Source organism: Loxodonta africana, chromosome 16, assembly GCF_030014295.1.
Source record: "Loxodonta africana isolate mLoxAfr1 chromosome 16, mLoxAfr1.hap2, whole genome shotgun sequence".
Taxonomy (NCBI): domain Eukaryota; kingdom Metazoa; phylum Chordata; class Mammalia; order Proboscidea; family Elephantidae; genus Loxodonta; species Loxodonta africana.
This window is the reverse complement of record NC_087357.1, coordinates 41201785-41222981: the sequence shown is the minus strand read 5'-3', so window position 1 is coordinate 41222981 and position 21197 is coordinate 41201785. Positions and strand designations below refer to the sequence as shown.

The following is a 21197-nucleotide window of genomic DNA, read 5'->3' as shown; positions in this document are numbered from 1 at the left end:
TCTGGCTCTGTTCTGTTTTGCCTTCCTGCAGATCACGAAGGCATCCAGGAAGAGGCTCACGGTGAGCCTGGCATACTCAGAGAGCCACCAGATCCGTGTGTCCCAGCAGGACTTTCGGCTCTTCCGGACGCTCTTGCTGCTCATGGTCTCCTTCTTCATCATGTGGAGCCCCATCATCATTACCATCCTCCTCATCTTGATCCAGAACTTCAAGCAAGACCTGGTCATTTGGCCATCCCTCTTCTTCTGGGTGGTTGCCTTCACCTTTGCCAATTCAGCTCTAAACCCCATTCTCTACAACATGGCACTGTTTAGGAATGAATGGAGGAAAATGATTTGCTGCTTCTTGTTCCTGAAAAAGGAAGACATTTTTACAGACACGTCTGTAAGAAGAAATGATTTATCTATTATTTCTAGCTAGTTAAATTTTTTTCTGTAGGCCAAGCTTCTCACTATGGGGTGAGCCCTAGTATATTTGCAAAGGGAGTGAATTTCCAGGACCATCATACAAGTGTACTCTGCTTTAAACCCGTGCAAATACACAACAATGACACGTTAAGAGATAATTATTCAACATTATTTTTCCTTTACAAAAGGATATGCTATGGGTTCCTTTTAAATATGAGCTTTTTCAGCGTGTTTGTAATATAATTAACTTAAATGAATTTTTTATTTATAACTGTTCAGCAATCCCTTCTCCTACATATAATAAAGCCTTCCTGGTTTCTGAAGTGAGACTTGGAACTGATCCAGGCCCCATATTTCTCATTTGAAGGGTCACAGCCAGTCTAGTCCCCCTGGACTTGTAAGACCTCAGGGTTATTCATGGATATCAAGAATGTTTGAGAAATTTCCAAGGAAAAATTAAAGGTGATTTCTTATTACTGTTTTTAAAAAGTGCCATGGACCCCTTCGGGGGAAAGTTTTCATGAAATCAGAGAGAAGGTTGGGTGCCTCCAAAATGTGTAAGAGTGAGAATGTGAGTGAATCCTTTCATTGATTCATTCATCAGATGTTTATCAAGCCCCTGCTGGAAATACAGTGATGAGCCAGACAGTGATGAACCAACCCCGCCCTCAGGGTGTTTACTTTCTAGTGGGAGGAGGAACACTGAATATTAAGTCAATAAGTAATATAGTATCAGAAAATGAATTAGTGCCAGGAAGAATATAGGAGAGAATGCTATGGTAGTGATGGTAATTCGGATGAGGAGAGGGGGTGTAGGGAGATCTTTCTGAGGAGTGACATTGGACCTGAAATGTGAATGATAAGAAAGAGTCAGTCAACCATATGAATCTGAAGAAGGGGCTTCGCAGGCAGAGGAGACACTGGTGTAAAGAGGTCGGCGTGTTTGTGGAACAGAGAAGAATGGTACAGCCAAAGCAAAGCAAACTATTGACTGGACCTATTCTCCATGAGACACTGTCTTCAAAGATGGGACAGAAGAGTGCCTCCCTAGAGCCCATCAATTGAGGCTAGGGGAGTTAGAGGGCTACAGAAGTTCCAGAGAGTTATACAGAGAGTCTTAGAGGCCACCATAGGGAGTTTATTTTATAGAATGGGCGCCACTAGAAGTTTGCTATTGGAGATTGTTACGGCCTGATGTACACTTTTGAATATTACTGTCTGCCCTGCAGAGAACGGACTTTGAGGGGCAAGAGTGAAAATGGATACCAGTTAGGCAGCTGCTGAGGCAGAAAAAGATGATGGGGAGCTTGGAGGTGGGTGGTATCAGTGGGGGATTGTGAGAAGTGATTGGCTCAGGATATACTGTGAGAAGATGGCACAAATATGATTTATTGATGGTCGGATTAAGAATGTGACAAAAGGAGAGGACTCAAGAGTGACCCCTAGGCTATTAACTAAACATTTGGTGGATGGTGTGGTGGGCAACAAAATGGGGAAGACTGGGGTGGTGGGGGAACGAGAGTGGGAGAGCTGAGTTTCATTTGGGGCATAGAAGTATGATGTCCCAGTGAGACATCCAAATAGAGAGAAGGCAGTTGAATGCAGGGTTATAGAGCTTGTGCCTAGAGGTACGATGTTGGGAGTCAGATGGTATGTACAGACCTATGGTTTTGTCGAATATCTCTGGGACAGAATGGAGAGAGAGAAGAAACCAGAGCCAAAGGCTGAACCCAGAGATACATCAACTCTTGGAGGCTGGGCCAATTGCTGGAACGTGAAGTAGCACATGGCCTGGCATATAGTAGGTGCTCAACACATCTTGTTGACAAGTCAGTCAGTGCCTGTAGTTGCCATTGCTTGTGTAGTTTGTGGAGCAGCCTACTTCTGACATAAGATCTATGGGAATCACAGGCTTGAGAACAAGGGGATAGGGATCTTTCATTCATCTTTAGTTGACAGATCTTGTGAATTGAAGCAATTTTGTGATGTGTGGGTGTCTTATGGGCTTCTGAGGTTGTTAAACTGAAGCTGATGAGCCAGGCTCTCTTGAAGGCAGAGCTTTCCCATATGTGGGCACCTGCTCCCTCCCTCTTCCAGGGGAGAATGAGGCACTGTCTTAGTCTGAGTTCTTTAGAGGAGCAAAACCAATGAAGCATGTATAAATACATATAGAGAGAAATTTACTTCAAGGAAAGGCTCACACAGGTGCGAGGAAATGGTACATGAAATTGTGGGGGCTGGCAAGTTCCAAATCTGTGGGTCAGGTGGCAGGCTGAAGGCTTCTGCTGGCTCACATGGTTGTAGGGGCTGATGATTCCAAAATCTATAGCGCAGGTGGCAGGCTGGAGGCCTCTGCCGGCTCAGGGGGTTGCAGAGGTTGGCGAATCCAAAATCTGCAGGTCAGGAGGCAGGCCAGAGACCTCTGCTGGCTTACGTCCCAAGAACAGGAAGTCAGGCAATGAGAAGAAGCAGGGTCAAGAAAGATAGAGCAAGCTCTGCCAGAACATCCATTTACAACTACACCACACTTACTGGCTATCTTGTTATTCGACATTTTGCATTTACAACAACTTTGAAAAAATTCTCAGGAGGCATCTCTTATGGTCTGGGCACCAAATGGGGCTGTGGCTGGGCCCAGGTGCCCTCTGTGAGCCACCCTGGATAATATACCAGAGCCCTTGGTGATGACCAGGCCATATGAGGATGGTGGTTGGCCAGCTGTGGGGCAATTTCTCCCGTTTGTCCACGACGTCTTGGTCTGGGCATAGAGGGCGCGGGGTGACAGCTGGACAACATAGGGTCACAGGTGGGCAGGGGGAGGCCAGGTGAGAGCCCGAAGGTGCTGGAGAGATCAGTGGGGGTAGGGGGAGAGGGAAAGGGCCGAGCAGGGCTGGGCAGATGGAGGACTAGCGGGGTTCTTGCCTAGGGTGGGCAGTGGGCAGCAGACAACACCCAACCAACCACCACCACCTCCAATCTCTGCAGTGGTGGGGAATTGGGGCTTGCCACGCCACACGCATCCTGAGATGCACTGGAAGCACCTGGTGGTCGGTGAGTAATGGAGCGGGGGGCACTGGCATTGAAGACAAGGTGCAGCCCCTGACTCTCCCAAAACAATGATTTCACTCAACAACCTCGTGTTTGGAACTGAACCATGTTCTTAAGTGAGGAATGGGACTATATACTGGAGGCAGACCATACCCCCAAAGAAACTTCCATTTTGAGTGATTGGCTGGCTGCTCCATCAGATCACAAAATGTAAGGTGACTGCATTGTGGAAGGCACATGCCAAACCTCTGAGAATAATAGCCTGCCCAAGTTGGCATATAACATTAGCCATCACAGGGACCCAGGAGCCACCCAAGGCCCCTTGATGTGCCAGCACCCCGGGCGGAGTTGTGTCTCCACACATATCCTGACACATTTCATAGAAAGTCAGCCTGGAATGGCCAGCATTTGCACAGCTCCCCTGTGCTTTAACAGACCCTGCCTAATTGAATCCTCACTGCATCCCATATTTCAGAAGAGTGAGGCTCAGAGACGCTGTGTAACCAATCTCCAAACCTCACAGCTAAAACATATCTGAACCAGCGATATATTTGTTTTATTTATTTATTATTTTTGTTAAATTACCTGTTTTTGGTAAAAGTTTATACAGCAGATTAGGCGTAATTTGCAAACTGACGCCTGGAGTCCACTGGCCTGGCCTGCACTCACTTCTTCTTTCGGCCTCAGTGCCTTCATCAGGCTGGTGGTTAATGGGGGAAATCTCTTTTTCAGGAAGTTGGGAGAAGCCACAGTCATTGATAATGGAGATTAGACACTAGAACAGGCCAAAGGTCATGAAGAGCCGGGAGGAAAGAATGCCCTTCTTGTATATATAAAGCCTGACCATTTGCCAGGACTTCTTACCTTGACACAGACAGGAACATGAATAAAAACTCAAGTCATAGGAAACATTTGACTATATTTTAATAAATCAAAGTCTGGAATCCTAGGCCTCAAATTACTCCTAAAAAACTCCAGTAAAGACACACATTTGGCTTCAAACAGATGCACTCGTTCCCACATATATTTTTATGTGTCCTGAAGGTTTTATATTTACTGAGGGAAGGTGAGGAGAGAGAGGGGCAAACTAAGTTCCTAAGATAAATAGAGTTGAAGGCTGAATGAGAGTCGATGGGAAGTTTTCAAATTGAACATTACATCCACGATGTGGCTACAAAACGTGTCCTTCTGATTTGCCATCACAGTAACCTGAAATGTAGGGGGAGAAAGGCATTAATAACAGAAAGATGGGCCTAGGGCTTAATGTGGATAATGAATATCATGACGTTCTGAGAACTCAGCTTCACTGAAATGCTTCTTGTAAGGTCATAGGGGATCCCACCTGAAGAAATTAGGTGTGGCCTCAAAGTCATTACTGAAATGCTTTGAATTTCGGATGGTGGCAGTTGGAGCTGAGAGAAGATGATCTGCTGTGTGAACCTGTGCTTCCTTTTATTTGTCGTAATTTTGCCTCACTGCATCTCAAGGGAGGGTACATCCTCTTTCAGGAAGTGAGGGGCCAGGCTGGCCTGACATCAGTTACACTGTTGACGCTTTTATAGGGTGTTCATCATGTCCTGTATCATAGGTCACCAGGTGGTGCCACAAAGCGGTTGAGAATTACAAAGACCTGGGTTTGTATCCAATTCAGCTACCTACTGAAGATCTTGGGCAAATTTCTTAGTCTTTCTTGGTCTCCATTTTCTCCCCTAACCAAAAAAACCAAACTCGTTGCTGTCAAGTCAATTCCAACTCACAGTGACCCTATAGGATGTAGATAATATCTACTCCATAGATGTTTCTGACAGTTAAACAAGAGAATGCACTTATCTGCCCTACACTCATCTGTCCCCAGCATGGAGCTTCAAATTCTGATTTAAATTAATTTTTTGGTGAGGTTCATGTTACAAATATCTGTTTTGTGTACTGTGGGTCAGCTGGTTAGATGACCAACAGAAAATTTCAATGTTCTCTTTTTTTCTACACTTTAGCATTACTCTAGGCAGATTTTGAAACCCAGTTTCCTATAGGAATGAGTGACTGTCAATTCAAAATAGACCGCATACCTTCCTCCACAATAATTCTGGTTTTTAAATCAAGAAAAGACAAGGGTAATATCTATAAAAAGATCCTATGATGTTTCCAGGGGACCTTAAAAAAGGTAAGTCAGGAAAACCAGCAAGTCAATTTAACGAGAAAAGAAAAAGAAACTAGTTAATTGGTTTTACAGAGGAAAAGAAAGTTGAAATCATTCTTTTTTAACTTGCTTTGTTGATGTCTCTGTTTGAAATCAGTTTTTCTGCTTTAGTTTTTACATCAATGGCCACATTTGCTGCCGAACTCTTTACTGGGGCCACTGGATCCCCAAACAACAGTACCAGTTACCAGTTGCCATTGAGTTGATTGCGATTCATGGTGACCCCATGTGTGTCAGAGTAGAACTGCACTCCACAGGGTTTTCAACGGCTGATTTTTTCAGAAGTAGATTGCCAGGCCTTTCTTCCAAGGTACCTCTGTGTAAACGCAAACCTTCAACTTTTCTGTAAATGGCAGAGCCTGGTAATCGTTTACACTATCCAGGGACTCCCCAAACAATATTGGTTCAGTAAAAATGGTTGTTTGGAGCAGTGTAGCCACAGGCAAAATTGTGTGACCACAAACTGGGTATACTAAAAAGAATAGAATAAAAGGAAAAGTGTCCCCTGCAGCTTTACTTAAATAAAAGTGTCAGAGTTTTGGAAAAAGGCCTTTATCCATTTTTTCCACATCCACCCTATGATGAGGCCAGTGAAAGATTTGGTCATGACAGGTCAAGATGAACTCAGGCAAGGGGATCCAAAGATTCTTTGTGTTCTGTTGGGTGCAGATGAAATGGATTTCACTGGCATGCAGGCCCAACCTCACTGCTGACTGGCCCCTTGGGAAAGCCGGGTCCAGCACCCCACTCCCGTGCGCACTCACCATTATGAACAATCATCCTGTACTGCCTGGCCAGGCACAGCTCCTCCTGCCTCTGCCTCACGAGTTTCTGCACTTCCGGGGGCAACCCATAGGGATCGCGGGCAAAGATGAAGGAGTAGCTGTCAGCACAGGTGCCATCAAGGTTCAAGAGGCGGCAGGAGTACTGCACAGCGTACGTGTCGTAGTCTGTGTCGATGATCCAGTGGTCATCGTCTATAAGCCAGAAAGTCATAGTGCTAAAGTCTCTCCAGTCAGAGAGCTTGGACGTCCAGGTAAACTTGCTACCAGGCATGAGAAGCTTCCTGAAACTGGTTTCATTTCACTGGGAAGCTGGAAGCTACAGAGAATTCTGACAGCTTTTGTAAAACTGGGAAAATACAAAAGGATCTGGTTTTCTTTTATCAAAAAAAGTCCTGGGATGGGAGTGGGGAGGATCTCATTCACTTCAATGGTATCTTCCATCCTGGTGATAAATGTGATCACATCTTTCCAAAGAACAAGAATGTGGGCCCATTAAAACCACAGAACAGACCTTTCTCCTGTCATCTTGGCCATCTACCCGCCAGTAACATCTATGTCTTTTGTGGCTAATGTCATGGCCACCAACTTATGATATCCTTGACATCAGGGTTTATCTTTCGCAGTGATCTGTATCATTTAGGGCCCAATCATCCCACTCATCACTCCACCCCCTGGTCTCTCAACCCACTGGAGGCTGCCACTTAGATGCTCTTCCAGGTCCATCTGAATTCCTGCTCAGTAACTCTACTCACTTCTCCATGCTGGTAAAAGCGAGTATTTTGTGCTTTTTTGGCAAAAAGATGCCTGTCATTTGACATCAGATATTCCGTCCTAGAGCTTGTACGCTTCATTACTCTCCTGAGCCCATGGAGAATTTAGATTCTATTTATTCCTCAAGGCTAGGCTGTAAGCCATGAGGAATAAATCTAAATGAAGGCAGTAAAAATAACAAAGGCAAGATAACATTAATAAGAATGTATGTGAGAGATTTATCATAGAGAAACAATAATGCTATGGTTTATCCAAATACCCTGATTTGGGTAAAAATGCCATGTCTCTATTTAATGTAATGTTCCTGTTGACATATAACCATGGTTAGGACTTTGTGAGCACTTAATTATGTGCCTGTCACTGTGTAGACACTTGCCCTATTTTCTCATTTATTCCTTACATCAAATGTGCACACTGTTGTCCCCTATTTTACAGATGAGAAAACGGAGACACAAAAGGGTGAGATGTAAAACTGACAGTTCAGTGTCCAGTCAGTAATATGCACATGCACAAAAAAGTAATGAAAGGGACTACTCACGAACATTCAAAACGTGAAACAATTCAGAAAAGGATATCCAGAGAGGTAGCATGATGCAAAGAATGTAACCAATGTCACTGAACTGTACATGGAGAAATTGCTGAACATTAAAAATGTATACAGTGGGAAAAAAAGAAAACGGAGGTACAGGGAAACTATATAATTCACCTAGGCTCACAAAGAGCAGGGTAGAACTGGGATTCAAATGCTGGGTGTCTGACTCCAGAGCCCACAGGCTTAATCTCTACACCACACTGTCTCCAGGCAGTAAGTCGAGCGGGATGGAAAGGGCAAGCAACAAGAAACAAAAAGCAATTGTGTCTCATCTCATGCCCATGTCATGCAAGCAAGTGATGCTGTCTGTCCTATATAGTTGGAGGAAGCAGAGGTGCCTGGATCCTCAGCATTAGGGGTGTATGGGTGATCTCTAATGCTCACTCTAGGTCAGTCTGGTGTGCTTCTCTGAGAAGCCCAAACCCAGGCCATGCAGGAGGGGTTGTCAGAGTACAACCAAGTGAGGCCTCCGTGGGAAGAAGTGGTGGAGCCCCTTCTTCAGCAAACTCCGGACCTGGCAGGAGGAGGAATGAGCTACCCACCCCCCCGGCACCCCGTACCCCAGGCTTTCCCAGGGTGAGAATGTTGGGAGGTGAGGGGCAGACATATGACTGCTCATTGGTGACCACACAGTCATTCAGCAGACCACCCAGGAATAGAAGCCGTGGGACTGCCGGCTGGGCCTGGCCCTAACTGCCAGCTCCCTCGCAGGCTCATGAGCATCTGGGCAGAGGCCCCCTCATCCCAGAATGAAGTCTCTTCTTGCCTGGTTTTGGGGATCACTGTGCCAGGCACAGGCACCCCAGGAACCTAGCCCTTAGACACAAAAACCTCTCCTTTGAAATGTTACTCCAATTCATGATCCAGGCAGCTATAAGCTTGGCAAATCTGCCATTTAATATTTTTTCCCTTAAATTGTTGCCAGAATGTAAATTCTGACATAGGAAATAAGTAACTTTCAATACTTGGCTTTAGTAAAATTGACTACTGTTCTTGACTTTAAAAGAGGGACCAAGTTGGTTTGGTTTATCTCCAAGCTCTTTTTGGCTAAATAGTTCAAAAATGAAGAATTTAAGTTGTAACAACTTTTATCAGACTCTCTTCTTTCTAAGATTATGTGCAATAAATGAACTGCCTGAGCAATGCTATAAAAAATGAGCTTGGTGTTCCAACCTCCTTCACCCTAGCATCTAGACAGGGTCCCTCTGCAGAACCAGATACCCCCAAACATTCCTGGACAGTGGCTAAGTGCAGGGAGTAGAGCTAGGGAGAGAGCTCAAGGCTGGGCCATATGGCTGGGTGCCCTGACTCCCCTCTACCACTCCAAGGAAGTGGGGCACACTGTGGATGTATCTGCACTGCACCCATGCAGATTGGCTTAGGGGTTTTGATTGACAGTCCAAACACCAAAGAAAACACTGGGGTAGAGGGAGCTGTCTCTGGTGACGTGGTTCAACTGAAGATCTGTGGCTTACTGCTGTGGGCCTGGAACATGCCACTTCAGCTCCCAGACCTGTGTCCCCCAGTCGTCTAAATGAGGGAGACCAAGTCAAAAGGAGACCAGGTGAGAAGCTGCCTGTGGTTCTCATGCTAATGGTCCAGCTGAACCAACTGCACAGTGGACTTGAGTCTATTTCTGACTAATCTCCAAAATAAGCCAACAGGCTCCGGTAAAGTGAGTGGAGTCTGAAGCCTTGAAACCAAAGAAAGCCAAAAAAAAAAAAAGGTCTTTGGGTTGAATTACATATATAGACCAGTGATTCTCAAACTTCATTGTGCAGAAGACTCATTCAAGGAACATATTAAAAATGCAGATTACAGAGCCCCACCCCCAGGAGTTTCTAATTCAAAAAGTCTAGGTTTGGGCCCAGATATCTGCATTCTTAAAAAGCTCCACAGAGGACCCAGATGTAGGTGGTCCAGGGGCCCTGACTTTGAGAAGTACTGATTTAGACAATCAGGCCAAGTTGTTATTCAACTTGATGAGGGCCCATATCCCAGGACAGTGACAGACTGTAACTAGGAGATGGACAAAGGGAACACCTTTGTCCCTGTACTTCTGGGAAGGCCCCAAATAATGATCATAGCTAATATCTACTGAGCGCTCATTATGCATCCGGCTAAGCATTCCACATGCAATACCTTAATTAAGTCCTTCCAACCATCTCATGAAATAAAGACTATTCTTTACCCCCATTTCACAGCTAAAGAAATCAAAGCTCAGAGAGGCTGGCCAGTGGTGAAGCTTGTATTCAACCACGATCATCTGAAGGCAGAGTCCTTAACCTCTTGAGATGTCCTGCTTGCTGTTGGCCGAGTTAGGGGAGAAGGAGGCTGGTACAGAGACTGCCCAGGACTGGGGCAGCAAGCCACATCAGAGTCTGTTAACACTGAAATTTAACATTCAATTGCAGAGATTACTTACATTTAATTTTTTAATTTAAAAATAAATGTAGGAGGTCAGAGCAAGACGGCAATGTAAGTGGACGCTCCCTTTTACTCCTGTAACAACAAGCCCAGAATGAGATCTCAGAACTCTGGACAGCAGCTGAGATGCTGGAGTATCGGGGTGAGTTCAGAAGTGGGGGAGAGGAGGAGAGGATGGCATAGAAGCTGGAAGAACCCACCCGCTAACATCTGGAGCACCCACTCATTGCAGCCATTTTGGGATGGGGCTGGGCAACATAGCAAGGAGGAAACACAGAAAGGGAGCTAATCTGAGGAAGCTGTAGCCTGATTTTTTAGAGTGGTGCAGACTGGCCGTGGGAGTTTGAAGGACGCACAATTGAGAGGGGACAAAGGAAGATTGTGGCGCTGTGAGAGAGTGCTGTTAAATCTCACCGAGGCCTAAGACAGATGAGTACTAGGACTGGGAGGAACTGCAAGGGAAGCAGGCTGAAGGGAATACCTTGGACAGATGGGCAACACAGAGAGAAATGGCTAGCTCCCTGTCCACAGAGTACACCACGGGAGAGCCTGTGCAGGGGTGCTCATGAGGGAAAGACAAAGAGAACCTCCATCTTTGCCACAGGAATGTCACACCCCACCACTTACATTAGTGTCTGCAACCAGCTAAAACATTCCCACCCCATGCATGCATATTTAATTCCAGAGATCAAGCCATCCAGAACTGAATCAACACTGGGGGAAAAAAAAAAACAAAAAACTAAGGATAAGAGTGCTCCCTAGTGGTTCTCAGGAGAAGATAACAGGTCCACTGCTGCTAGGTTAATTCTGACTCGTAGTGACCCTGTGGGGTGGAGTGGAGATGCCCTGTGGGGTTCCTGGGGCTGTGAGTCTTTGTGGAGGTAAGCTGCTGTGTCTTCCTCCCACAGAGCAGCTGGTGGGTGCAGGCCCCAGCCATTCAGTTGCTAATCAGGCACTTGGCCACTGCACCACCAGGGTGCCCAATCAGAAAATTTTTCCACAAAAACCAGAATACAAAATTTTAAGTAAAAAAAAAAAAAAACTCAAGTTCAACAAAAAACAGTAGAACACACAAAATCACAAGAGAAGAGAGACAAATCAAAAGGAAAACATTAAGAAGTGGAAACTTCTATGGAGCCCAGACTAATGGAAAGAATTGATAATTTTCAGGCTGTGTTGCTCAATGTTTAAAGAGCACACAGAAAACAAACTAACAGAGATCAGGAAACAAATGGAGGAACAAAATGAGAGATGACAGACTCAACAAGGAAATTGAAAACATAAAAAAAAAACAACCCAAGAAATACTGGAACTGAAGAATAAAGCAACTGAACTAAAAAAGGAAGAGAAACACTCAACAAGAGGTGAACAGAAAGAAGATAGAATAAATGAACTAGAATACAAAATAACTGAATTTATCAAGTCTCAAGAGAAGCAAGAGAAAAGAACAAAGAATAGCAAACGAACAATCCCAAATGGAAATAAGGTTTCAATTAAGAAATTTAACATTAGAATTACTGAAATCCCAGAGCACTGTGACAACAATAAAGGCATGAAAACAATTTTCCAAGAGAGTATTTCCCAGACCGGAAATGAAAACCACATCTGCAAATACAGGAAGCTACACAAACCCCGATTAGAGGAAACACAAAAAGATCAACTCTCCACCATATACTAATAAAATTCTTGAAAACCAAAGACAAGGAGAGAATTCTGAAAGCAGCAAGAGAAAAATTTAATGTAACATACCAAGGGTTTTTCATAAGAATCAAATGTGGATTTCTCCCCAGAAGTTCCCCAGAGGACAGTGCAATGACACACATAAAATACTGAATGAAAACAACTGTCAACCAAGAATACGTTACCCAGCAAAGCTGTCACTCAAAAATGAGGGGGAAATCAAGACATTCCTAAACAGACAGAAACTTTGGGGATTTGCCACCACCAGATCAGTTGTGCAAGTATTATTCAATGGGGTACTCCGAATGGAAAAGCAAGAATATTAAATAACTACTTATATCCATACACGGGAAAAAATAAATAAGTAATAAGAGAAAGATCTCCAAAAAATGCAACAACACAGGCAATCATAAGGATCGAGTATATGGTATTTTCAGGGCGTAAACTCAATAATTAAATGCAGTAAACAATACAACATCAAGTTTGTAAGACATAAGCACAAAATAAACTTATTGAATAAAGATTGTATGTTGCTATTAACGGAGACACACCACCAGAAATGGGGGAGGGAGGAGCATATCAGAAATGGATTTATTATGTTAAGGTTGTATGTTAACTGTTGTTCAAATATTAAATGTTGTTGCAATTGTAATTTGTGTAATGTAATATATGTAAAAAAAAAATTTTTTTTTTTTTTTTTTAATATATGTGGTAGCCACTAAGAAATCACCAAGTAAAAACATTGAGAACAAAAGAAGGGAGAAAGCAAAAAAGCTCATCACAAGAAAGCAGCCAAATACAAACAAAAACAGAAAAATCAGAATAAAAATAAAGAAGATATGAATCACTCAAAAAACAAATAGCAAATGAGTGAAGTAGACATTTCATTTTCAGTGATAACATTAAATATAAATGGTCTAAACACCCCATGCAAAAGGCAGAGAGTAGTAGAAAAGATTAAAAAAAAAAAATCACCCAGCCTTTTACTATCTACAAGAAACACACCTTAGACAAAAGGACACAAACAGACTGAAAATAAAAGGATGGAGAAAAATATTCTGTGTAATCAGTAAACAAAAAAGATCAGGGGTGGCCATCCTGATATCAGATAAAATAAAATAGACTTTAAATCAAAATCTATTACAAGAAATAAAGAAGGACATTATATAATAATAAAAGGGTCAATCCAGCAAGAAGACATAACAACTAGAAATACATATGCATCTAACAGCAGTGCTCCAAAATACATTAAACAAATACTGACTAATATGAAAGAAGAAGTAGACAACTCCACAATAATATTAAGGGACTTCAATACAATAATATTAAGGAACTTTCAATTATAGACAGAACATCTAAAAAAGATGATCACTAAGAACACTGAGAATGTAAATGAAACCATAAGCTCATTGGACCTAATGGGCACATATAGAACACTCCACCCAGCATCAGAACAATACACATTCTTCTCCAGCACATATGGATCATTTTCCAGAATAGACCACATACTAGGACACAAAACAAGTCTTAACAAATTTAAAAATACCGAAATAATGCAAAGCATCTTCTCTGGCCATAGTGATATGAAGCTAAAATCAATGACAGGAAAAATAAGGGGGGAAAAAACATGGAAACCAAATAGTACACTACTAAAAAACCATTGAGTCATGGAAGAAATCAAAAGTGAAATTAAAGAATTCCTAGAATCAAATGAAAATGAAAACGCAACATATCAAAACCTCTGGGACACAGCAAAAGCAATACCAGAGGGAAATTCATAGTAATAAATGCCTATGTTAAAAAAGAAGAAAGATCCAAAATCATTAACTTAAAATGAAAACTTGGAAAAACAGAAAAGGAAGAGCAAAAGAAGCCAAAAGCTACCAGAAAAAAAGAAATAATAAAGATCAGGGTAGAAATAAACAAAATAGAAAAACGACAGAATGAATCAACAAAACCAGAAGTTGATTCTTCGAAAGGATCAATAAAATAGACAAACCACTGGATAGACCGACAAAAGAAAAAACTAGAAGAGGCAAATAACCAAATTAAGAAATGAAATTGGTGACATTACAACCAATCCAAAAGAGATAAAGAAGATCATAACAGATTACTATGAAAAACTGTACTCTAACAAATTTGAAAATCTGGATGAAATGGACAAATTCATAGAAACACATTACCTACCCAAACTAACACAGAGTTAGAAAATTTAAACAGACTTATTACAAAAGAAGAGATTGAAGATGTCATCAAAAAACTGCCAATAAAAAAAAGCCCAGGACCAGATGGCTACACTGGAGAATTCTACTAAACATGCAGAGAAGAGGTGACACCAATCCTACTCAATCTCTTCAAAAAACACAGAAAAGAAAGGAACACTACAGAAACCGGCATGTATCACAAAAAAAGAAAATTGCAGACCATAGATGCAAAAACTTTCAACAAAATTCTAGCCAAAAGACTTCAGCCACATATCAAAAAAATTATACACCATGATCAGGTGGGATTCATACCAGTATTACAAGGGAGGTTCAACATTAAAAATCAATCAATGTAAATCCACCATATACATAAAACAAAGGAAAAGAAACATATGATCATATGAACTGATGCAAAAAGGATATTTGATAAAATTCAACACCGTTTCCTGATAAAAACTCTCAGCAAAATAGGAATAGAGGGAAAATTTCTCAACCTAATTAAGGGCATATATGCAAAAGCAACAGCCAAAGTTATATTCAATGGAGAAAGGCTGAGCGCCTTCCCTTTGAGAACGGGCACAAGACAAGTGGCCTATTATTGCCACTCTTATTCAACATTGTACTTGAAGTCCTGGCCAGAGCAATAAGACAAGAACGAGAAATAAAAGGTATCCAAATCAGAAAGGAAGAAGTAAAACAATCTCTGTTTGAAGATGATGTGATCCTTTACATAGAAACCCTAAAGATTCTGCAAGAAAATTGCTGGAACTGATAGAAGAATTTTGCAACGTTGCAGGGCACAAGATCAACACACAAAAATCAGTCGAGTTCCTCTACACTAACAAAGACCACACCTAAAAAGAAATCAAGAAAACAATACTATTTACAATCGCTCCCAAATAGATAAAACACCTAGGAATTAACCTAACCAGGGACATAAAAGAGCTAAACAATGAAAATTATAAAACAATTCTCCAAGAGACTAGAAGAGACCTACAAAAACGGAAAGACACCCTGTGTTCATGGATTGGAAGACTTAATATGGTGAAAATGTTAATTTTACCTAAAACAATCTACAGATACTATGCAATCCTGATACAAATCCTAACAAAGCTTTTTACTGAAATGGAAAAACTAATGACCAATTTCATATGGAAAGGAAAGAAACCGGCAAATAGCCAAAGCAATACTGAAGAAAAAGAACAAAGCAGGAGGCCTTACAGTCCCCAATATCAAAACATACTAAACAGCAACCGTAATCTGTAATCACTGGTATTGGATCAACGATAGACACTTAGAACAGCAGAACAGAATTGAGAACTCAGAATTAAACCCAGTCATCTAAGGACAAGTGATTTTCAACAAGGGGTCAAAGTCCATTCAGTGGGACAGAAACAGTCTTTTTAATAAATGGTGCTGGCAAAACTGGATATCTACCTGCAGAAGAATGAAACAGGACCCATACCTCAGGCCATACACAAAAACTGACTCAAAATAGATCAAAGACCTAAATGTTAAACCTAAAATCATAAAATTCCTGGAGGAAAATAGGGAAAAAACTATGAGACCAAATCTTTTGTAAAAATAAGATAATAAACATAACAACAAATGCAGGATAGAAGAAGACAAAATAGAGGGACCTCATAAAAATAAAAAACTTATGCTCATCAAAAGACTTTATCAAAAGAGTAAATAGACAAAATACAGACTGGGAAAAAATCTTTGGAAACAACTTATCCATTAAGGGTCTAATCTCTAAAATCTATAGAAAACTGCAACAACTCAACAACAAAAAGACAAACAACCCGATCACAAAATGGGCAAAGGACATGAACAGAGCCTGCGTCAAAGAGCACATCCAAGCAAACAGCAAGCATATGAAAAGATGTTCATGATCATTAGCCATTAGAGAGAGGCAAATCAAAACTACAGTAAGACACCATCTTACCCCAGCTAAAACGGCACTAATAAAAATAAATGTTGGCAAGGATGTGGGGAGATTGGAACCATTATCCATTGCTAGAGGGACTATAAAATGGTACAAACACTTTAGAAAACAGTATGGTGCTTTCTCAAAAAAACAGAAATAGACCTACTCTATGATCCAGCAATCCCACTCCTAGGTATGTATATACCCTAAAAAAATTTTTTTTTTTTTTTTTAGGGTATATACATACCCTAGAGACCTAAAAATAATGACACAAACAGGCATATGCACATCTATGTTCATTGCTGTTTTATTCACAATAGCAAATAAATGGAAATAACCAAAACGCCCATCAATGGATGAATGGATAAGCAAATTGTGGTACATACATACAACCGAATACTACCACACAACCATAAAAAACAATGATGAGTCCACAAAACATATTACAATGTACATGGACCTGGAGGGCATAATCCTAAGTGAAATAAGTCAAGCATATAAGGACAAATATTGTATGAGTCCTCTTTCATAAGAAGAATAGATACATACAGACAGACTAACGTTCATTGGTGGTTATGAGAGAGAGGCGGTGAGGAGGGGAAAGTATACTTTAGAACACAGAGACTTGTTATTTTCGGTGATGGGAAAAGTGGCACTGAATGTGGATATAGTGAACACAGCACAGCCAGAGTAAAACGAGTATGTGAGCACATACAGACTGGTATAGGCATACCGGTGTATGGGTAGGTACAGGTGTGTACACAGGTGAGAACAAACAGAAGTATCTAAACCAAAAACCCATTGCCGTCGAGTTGACTCCAACTCATAGCCACCCTGTATGTCAGAGTAGAACTGCCCATAGGAGTGGCTGGTGGATTTGAACTGCCAACCTTTTGGTTAGCAGCCGAATGCTTAATTGCTATGCCACCAGGGCTCCAAAGTATCTATAGGAACGGTAAATACAAACATGTGGGTGCAGGCATATGTATTCATTGAATACACAATACGGATACTCCTCAGACATAACCAAACACCCTCCAAGACTGGTTTTCTGGGTTTGAGAGATTAGGACCATAGCCTCATGGTACAGCTCAGTCAACTGGCATAATATAGTTGACAAAAATCATGATCTGCATCCTAGTGAAGCGAGTAGCACCTGGGGTCTTAAAAGCTTGTGAGTGGCCATCTAAGACACAACTATGTGCCTCTAGTTGCCAGGAGCAAAACAGTTAAGAAGGTAACCAAAAACTTAGAGAAGAAACAAGCCACAACCTCATCTACTCTGAGACCAGAAGAACTAGATGGTGTCGGACTACTACCACAGATTGTTCTGACTGGGGTCACAATAGATGGTACCTGATAGAATGGGAGAAAACGTGGAGCAGAACTCAAATTCTTAAAAAAAAAAAAAAAATGAAAATAAGCCAGACAAACTGGAACAGTAAAGATCAGAAGACTCCCTGAGACTATCGCTCTGAGATGCTCTTTAAACCTAGAAGCAAGGCTATCCCTTGAAATCACCTTTCAGCAAAATAGCAGAGTGGCACACAAAAAATACTACCTGTAAGATTGGGACTTTACTTAAAAACCATCAGTATGAGATCAAAATGTCAACAATTACTCCAAATCCACAACGAGAAGGGGGTAGGGAAACTAGAGTATTGGAGAGGAAACAAACAGAACACAAATAAAGAGACTGTTGACACACTGTGATAAATCCCAACTAATGTCACTAAACAGTTTGTGCAGAAATTGTCAAATGGGAACCTAACTTGCTGTGTAAACTGTCACCAAAAACTCAATAAAATATTATGTTACAAAATTAGCAAAAATAAATGTAATATGGGCATTTGGTCCTGAATTATCTTCCCTACGTAAGTGTATTTTAAACATGGTCATTGGTGAGATGCAGTCTGTGTAGAAGAGGAGAGACCAAGAAAATACAGGCTACTCTCAGAGTGGCCTGCAGCTCTTCCTGACCAGGTCAGTGTTTAGTGTAAGACTGATGTCAAGGGAGAAAGAAATCAGCTCAAAGGCTGAAAGTGGCCTTTACAGAAGTCCTAAAAACCAAGCATTTAAACCCAGAAAGGTAGACTCACCAAGACACAGAGTTTGTGGGATACTTGGATAACAGAGGGACAGTTCATGACCCTTTATATCCCCTGGGCTAAGAGCTGTCACTAAAAGTCAAGAAACTAAACCGGTTGAGTCGATTCTGATCCGTGGCGACCCCCTGTCTGTCAGAGTAGAGCTGTGCTCCCTAGGGTTTTCAATGACTGATTTTCCAGAAGTAGGTCACTAAGCCTTTCTTCTGGTGGATCTCTGGGTAAACCGGAACCTCCAATCTTTCAGTCAGCAGCCAAGCACGTTAACCATTTGCACCAACCAGGGACTCCAGAGCTATCTCTAAGTGTCATTAATTAGCTGTGTGCCCATAAACTAGTCACTTCTCTAATGTGGGCCTCAGTTTCTTCACTTGTAAAATGAGAGAACTGAACCAGATGATCTCTGTGGGTTCTTTCATCCCCAACTCAGAATATAAAGCTATTATTTCATGAAAGGGGAAGTAACATAACGAAAATACCAAACACTTACAGAAAACTTATGTTTCAGGCACTGTTTTAAGTGCTTTCTGCACGTGAATGCATTGTATCCTCATAACACAACTCCATGAGGTTGGTGCTATAATCACCTCCACTTTGCAGACAAGGAAACTGAGGCACAGAGAGGGTAAGGAACATCCAAAGGTCCCACAGCTAGTAGTTAATATTCCAACACAGGCAGTGGAACTTTAACTTTGCATGTTTAACCACTACACTGCACAATTTATTTTCTAAAAGGTAGCTTAAACCGGCCATATCATAGTCAGCTCACTTAGTATCTGTAGCAATTGCTTTCACTACTTCCCCCCCCCCAGTGAAATTCTAGCTGGACACCCAACACAAAAGAGGTAAAAGCAGAGCTAATCGAGTTTGGTGGGGGAGGGAGGAAGAAAGAGGCAAAACCCTACCTCCTCACTGGGTTCTCCTCCACCTTGGCCCGAAAGGCACTGCCGAAGGCCTAGTCCTTTAAGGAGCCATCTCAAAATGTTTAAGAGCGCTGTGTATTTACTCTTTCAAAAATTAGTCATCTTGCTCCCTGTTGTTGTTTTACTTCATTATAAAAAAAAAAAAAAAAAGCTTATTCTTCTCTAAATACAAGACTTTTGGCTGAATAATTGGAAATAATTCTAAGGATTAAAGCATGTTTTTCACTTGTAGTAATTAGCAACTCTACTGTTACAACATAAGTCAGTACTGAAGATGCAATTGGATAAATACACAATCTCATCTCACAAACAACTGTAGGGGAAGCTGTTGAGTGCGTGCCACATGTACAGCAATGGGTTGCACAAAGGACACTTTTGCCCTGGGTCACCAAACTAAGAAAGTCACCCGGAATGGCCTCTGGGTCCTATTTCACAGGACAGTTCAAGCAATACTTTGCAAAACGTTGGCTTGTGTCAAGAGTCCATTCTCTGCTGTTCAGGGCAACCTAATCCTGGCCTGCAAGCTGGGTCTCCTGACTTGATACTGGCTCTCACAAACTTGTGGCATGACCTTGGGCAAATCACTGCCTTCTCTTGGCCTCAGTTTATTCATCTGTATACAGAACCTCCTTCACAGGATTAGCTCTCCTTCTCTAAGATTCCATGATATGTCTCCTCTGGGCTGCATTATTTTCTAGCCACCAAGGCAACTCCAGATATGAAGCTTTGGAGAAATGGGAAAAAAGACTGGAACAGCAGGTAGAAGTGTTCTCATGGCTAAATTTTAGGATTCTCTTCTGAGTGTCCTCAGAGCCACCTCTCCCTCCATCTGAGTTTTGGTGTTTGAGGGAAGGGGGAAAGGTCACTGCCACGTGGAACACTGCTTAGCTCAGAATTTCAGCACCAGCAGCCTGGGAGTGAGCCAACCCTGTGTACAATGCCCCTACAGCCTTGGATGGGAGTCTCCAACCTTCCGCCCAAAGAAATACACAAACCACAAAACCAGGTTGAGTAGTGAAGTGGGCTGGTTTGGGGAGAGTGGGAGAGCATCCTGGCACAGTGGCGGGAGTGGAAAAATGGCATCTTAAAGGAGGCCACCTAAGAAGCCCAAAGGTCTTTTCGAACTTGGGCTGGGTTTCTTGAGCTCACACTGTCTTAACCCCCCCCCCCCCAAAAAAAAACCCAAACCCGTTGCCATCCAGTTGATTCTGACTCATAGCGGCTCTATAGGACAGAGCAGAACTGCCTCTTAAGTTTCCAAAGAGCAGCTGGTGTATCTAACGGCCAAAGCTTTGGTTAGCAGCCACGCTCTTAACCGCTGAGCCACCGGGGCTCCCACGTTGTCCTAGCTACTGCCGATCCCATCCTCCTAACCAGAGGCATTGCTAAGGGTTCCTGTTACTTACATACCTCCTGGTAGGCAATTCTTCCCAAGGATGCCCCTGGAGAAGAAACTCAGGGATCTAGCCAGGCATGCGTCCCATCCCCCAAGATGGTCTCACTGAGGTGACTACTTACTTCCTTTTTGGAGAAAGGATGCTACGCCCCAGTACTTCATCTTGAACTTGGCAGGGTCCTCAGTGTCTGTAAACGTGCCCACCATGTCTGCGCACACGTCCCAGTTGCTGAAAAGCCAAGGCGGCCCTGACTCAGCCGCAGGTTCCCCTCATCCCCCTCCCCTCAACACCCAGCCCTCCTTTCCCTCCCCAGCCCGGGTTTGGCACTCAGGGACGAGGGGACTGGGAGCGCAAAGTGTGCAGCCTCCCAGAGGCCACTGACTTCAAAAGGCGTACTCGGCCCTTGGCCGTGGCGCTCATCTGCCCGCTCTCATCCACGGAGAACTCGGCGATGATGTTGTCCTGTAAAAAGAGGCCCTCGGGGTCCTTCTTAGCCATCGCGTACCAGGTGCCGGAGAACTGCCCAAGAGACGAGAGCAAGGATTTGGTGTCCAGGGGATGCACAGCCAAGGGGACCGGGGGAAGGGGAGCGTCCGGGGCCAACGGGACAGATACCTACGCGCGTCTTGTCGAAATTCTCCTTTACTCTGAAGCTGCTCACGCGGCAGTCGCGCTCCGCCCGGCCGCTGCCCAGCGCTGCCAGCAGCACGAGCGCCCACATCCACTCCAT

General features: G+C 42.7%; 2 protein-coding genes across 2 annotated transcripts in view; one reads left to right on the top strand and one right to left on the bottom strand.

The window, feature by feature from the left end:
* The window catches only part of FFAR4 (free fatty acid receptor 4), a 27187-nt gene extending 18825 nt beyond the window's left edge, over window positions 1–8362 (top strand). Inside the window, exon 3 of the mRNA XM_003409004.3 lies at window positions 32–8362. Coding sequence (XP_003409052.2) covers window positions 32–421 — 390 coding nt within the window. The 3' untranslated portion in view covers window positions 422–8362. The remainder of the gene's footprint in view (window positions 1–31) is intronic.
* RBP4 (retinol binding protein 4) lies at window positions 4081–21197 on the bottom strand. The gene is made up of 5 exons (XM_003409230.4): window positions 21087–21197; window positions 20850–20986; window positions 20589–20695; window positions 6418–6630; window positions 4081–4665 (listed from the first exon to the last, which is right to left on the bottom strand). Exons 1-5 carry the CDS (start codon window positions 21195–21197, stop codon window positions 4628–4630), a joined length of 606 nt encoding a protein of 201 aa, XP_003409278.1. The 3' UTR covers window positions 4081–4627.